Source organism: Ascaphus truei, chromosome 9 (genome assembly GCF_040206685.1).
Source record: "Ascaphus truei isolate aAscTru1 chromosome 9, aAscTru1.hap1, whole genome shotgun sequence".
Taxonomy (NCBI): Eukaryota; Metazoa; Chordata; class Amphibia; order Anura; family Ascaphidae; genus Ascaphus; species Ascaphus truei.
In genome coordinates, this window is record NC_134491.1 from 62729141 (window position 1) to 62732990 (window position 3850).

General features: G+C 39.7%; 1 protein-coding gene across 1 annotated transcript; it reads left to right on the forward strand.

Annotated features, from left to right (window-relative positions):
- The first annotated feature begins 2190 nt into the window (after nt 1–2190).
- LOC142503269 (olfactory receptor class A-like protein 1) lies at nt 2191–3186 on the forward strand. The gene has a single exon (XM_075615431.1). The coding sequence runs from the start codon at nt 2191–2193 to the stop codon at nt 3184–3186; it is 996 nt and encodes a 331-aa protein (XP_075471546.1).
- The last annotated feature ends 664 nt before the right edge of the window (nt 3187–3850 follow it).

The window sequence follows — 3850 nt, forward strand, 5'->3', positions numbered from 1 at the left end:
ATCTTTTGGGTTTAATTATCACCTCTATGCCGACGACACACAAATATACTTTTCAACACCTGTCCTTACACCTGCTGTACAAACCAAAGTTTCTGAATGTCTCTCTGCTATATCATCCTGGATGGCCCTCCGCCGCCTTAAACTCAACATGGCTAAAACAGAGCTCCTCATACTTCCTCCCAAACCTGGCCCTACTACCTCCTTCCACATTACTGTTGGAACTACAATCATTCACCCAGTAGCCCAAGCACGCTGCCTAGGGGTCACACTCGACTCCTCTCTCACATTCGCCCCTCACATTCAAAACATTTCTAAAACTTGTCGCTTTTTCCTCCGCAATATAACAAAGATACGCCCTTTCCTCTGTTGCTCGACTGCTAAAACTCTGACTCAGGCCCTCATTCTCTCCCGTCTTGATTACTGTAACCTCCTGCTGTCCGGCCTTCCTGCCTCTCACCTGTCTCCCCTACAATCTATCCTAAACGCTGCTGCCAGAATCACTCTACTCTTTCCTAGATCTGTCTCAGCATCTCCCCTCATGAAATCCCTCTCCTGGCTTCCGATCAAATCCCGCATCTCACATTCCATTCTTCTCCTCACTTTTAAAGCTTTACACTCTTCTGCCCCTCCTTACATCTCATCCCTAATTTCTCGTTATGCACCATCCAGACTCTTGCGTTCTTCTCAAGGATGTCTTCTTTCTACCCCCTTTGTATCTAAAGCCCTCTCCCGCCTTAAACCTTTCTCACTTTCTGCCCCACACCTCTGGAATGCCCTTCCCCTCAGTACCCGACTAGCACCCTCTCTATCCACCTTTAAGACCCACCTTAAGACACACTTGCTTAAAGAAGCATATGAATAGCACTGTGGATATTCTGAACACGATACATAAAGCTTGGCCCCCTGCAGACGCACTTACCAGAACTCCCTCCTACTGTCTCTGTACGTTCTACCTACCAATTAGACTGTAAGCTCCTTGGGGCAGGGACTCCTCTTCCGAAATGTTACTTTTATGTCTAAAGCACTTATTCCCATGATCTGTTATTTATATTATCTGTTATTTATTTGATTACCCCATGTATTACTACTGTGAAGCGCTATGTACATTAATGGCGCTATATAAATAAAGACATACAATACAATAGCTGGATATCTGAACTGTTTCCACTAACAGATATACAATGATATTGTAGCCAATTACATCTTTTTTCATATCATTAAGATATAAAGCTCTTCGGATCACAGAATAGTTTCTCCATGTATTTACTTTTATACTTGTATTTTTATAATTCACCTGGAATGTAATTTGACTTTCAACATTACACATCGAAGCACTCATGATAAGTGCTGAATAAAAATATAATAATAATAAAGCTTGCATTGTATATAATGAACTAAATACACACAACACTTAGGTAATTGCATAATTGCATTTGCAGCCTTTAAAAACGGAACACTTCCAAAACTAATGCTTTGGCTTCTTAGCACCAATGGTTACTTAACACCAAACTATTACATCATTTGTGGTTAATAATCTTTCTTTGTAGGTTACAACATACAGAATCCAACAACACAATATCAAATACATGTTATGGTGTGTGGTGGGATTGATTGTACATATTTGTTAGAATTTACAGGGCCATAATATAAAAGGGCAGATTGATTAATGACATAAAACAGCACCAATCTTTTTCATGTATGTATGTATGTATGTATGTATGTATGTATGTTTGTATGTTTGTATGTATGTATATCTTTGGTTATATAGCGCCATCCATTTACATACTAGTACTTCACAGCAGTAATAACGTGACATAATAATATAACACAGTGCAAAAAAGCACTGCAGACATGAATGTAACAATAGGAAAGGGAGTCCCTGCCCCAAAGAGCTAGACATTTTTACCCATTAAGCCATGGGACTTTAATAAATGGCCCACACGATCTCTGCAGTGTTTCAGAGTCTAATATCTATGGAAGCTGAGAGAAGCTGTAGACACATGTATGAAACATGGAAAAGACTGGAAGCTAAATAGTTGGACTGGAAGAATTTAAAAGCAGAATAATCCCTTACTGTGCAGTGCATAAGGGACACAATCCTTGTGTTTGCATCATGTGTTGTACATGTATATTACCTGCAGTTTATTGTTTCTCCTTTCAGATATCGGACACTAACATTACACCAGTGTCATGGAGATCAGTCTTCTTTTCAAAGCCCTTGGCTTCATCCTCCTGCTAGTGTTAGGAATTCCTGGAAATGTCTTTATTCTACTGAAATTTACCTATATCAAGTTTATAGAAAAAAAAATAATTTCAGCCAACATCATCCTGATGATCCTAGCACTAGCAAATCTTCTTGTGGTTCTCTCCCGTATCATCCCCCAAACTCTAGATGCTTTAGGAGTGGAGAATTTACTGGAAGACATAGAGTGTAAACTTGTCCTTCTCACCTACAGAGTGAGTAGAGCCATGTCTATCTGTCTCACCACTTTGCTTAGCTGTCACCAATGCATGCTCATCGCTCCATCAACTAGATATTGGATTTACTTCAAGACAATGGTAACTCAGAATGTATTTTTAATTGTTTTATTGCTCTTGGGCATGAATATGTCTGTTTACACTTCCAGTATTTTGTTTGCACGGAAAAGAACAAATTCTACAACCTCACCATACACACTACACTTGGTGTACTGTGATGTTGACTTTTTGACCTATGTCTCTTACTTCATATATGGAATGGCATCCATAATACGAGAGGTCTTTGTTGTGGGGTTGATGACCCTATCCAGCAGCTACATGGTGTCTGTGTTGCACCGGCATGGGAAATCCATGAAAGGCATGCGCAGCTCCGACAGGGGTCAAAGTAAGACAGTTGAATACAAGGCCGCCAGAGCAGTCATCTTGCTGGTATCACTGTATGTAGTTTTGTTTGGCATAGATAACTCCATGTGGATCTATTCCTTGTCGCCGTCCTATGTGAGTCCTATAATGAATGAAACTCGGATATTTCTTGCTGCCTCTTTCTCTGCCCTGAGTCCTATTGTTATCATTGCCACAAACCCCAAACTACACCGGTGGTTGAATAATCAATGTAAGAAGCTGACAGAGTTGCAAAAAGGAGATACACAAAAGAGGGTTATTGTCAACTGTGTTAGTCAAAACCTGATAAATAACATGTCTTCATAGATACACATTTACCTAAAAACAGATGTACAGTAAGTACCAACTTCTATATAATTAGGATTTAACTAGAAGATTTTAGTGGAAATCTGAAAGGCTGAATTACAGATGCGACCGCCTTCATCCTAAGGCAGCCGTAGCCGAGCGGCTCTGATACCCACGGCCTGATGCGGTCTGTTTTCTTTTTATCCGGAGCGGTTTTTGATATGTTAATGGTCGGATTTTTAGCGCTGTCTGCAATACTGCAATACCGTCTAAAAACTCAGGTGGGCGTTCGCGAGCTGTTGTCTTAAAAGTCCAATAGCAATTCAACCTACAGTACAGCCGTACATTTTCTGCAAGTCTGTGTGTGCGCGCGCAGTAATTGTAAATTTGAAGATATATACCGTATTTTAAAAATATAACGCTGCGTCTTATTCGAATATAAAATTATCAATTTCTTCAGTATACAGTATGTATTATTTAGTAATCAATACTTTTACTTATTTTCATACTGTTTATTTTATGTGTATGCGTGTACTGTACAGTATGTCTCATTTAAACATTGTTGAAACGCATAGGCGTGTTACAGTATCACATTTCGGCGCATTAAACATTATGATGTCGTTTTGAAAATATTTCTTTGAACTGATAATCCATCATACAGCGCTCTCCCCCTTGCCCCCGCACA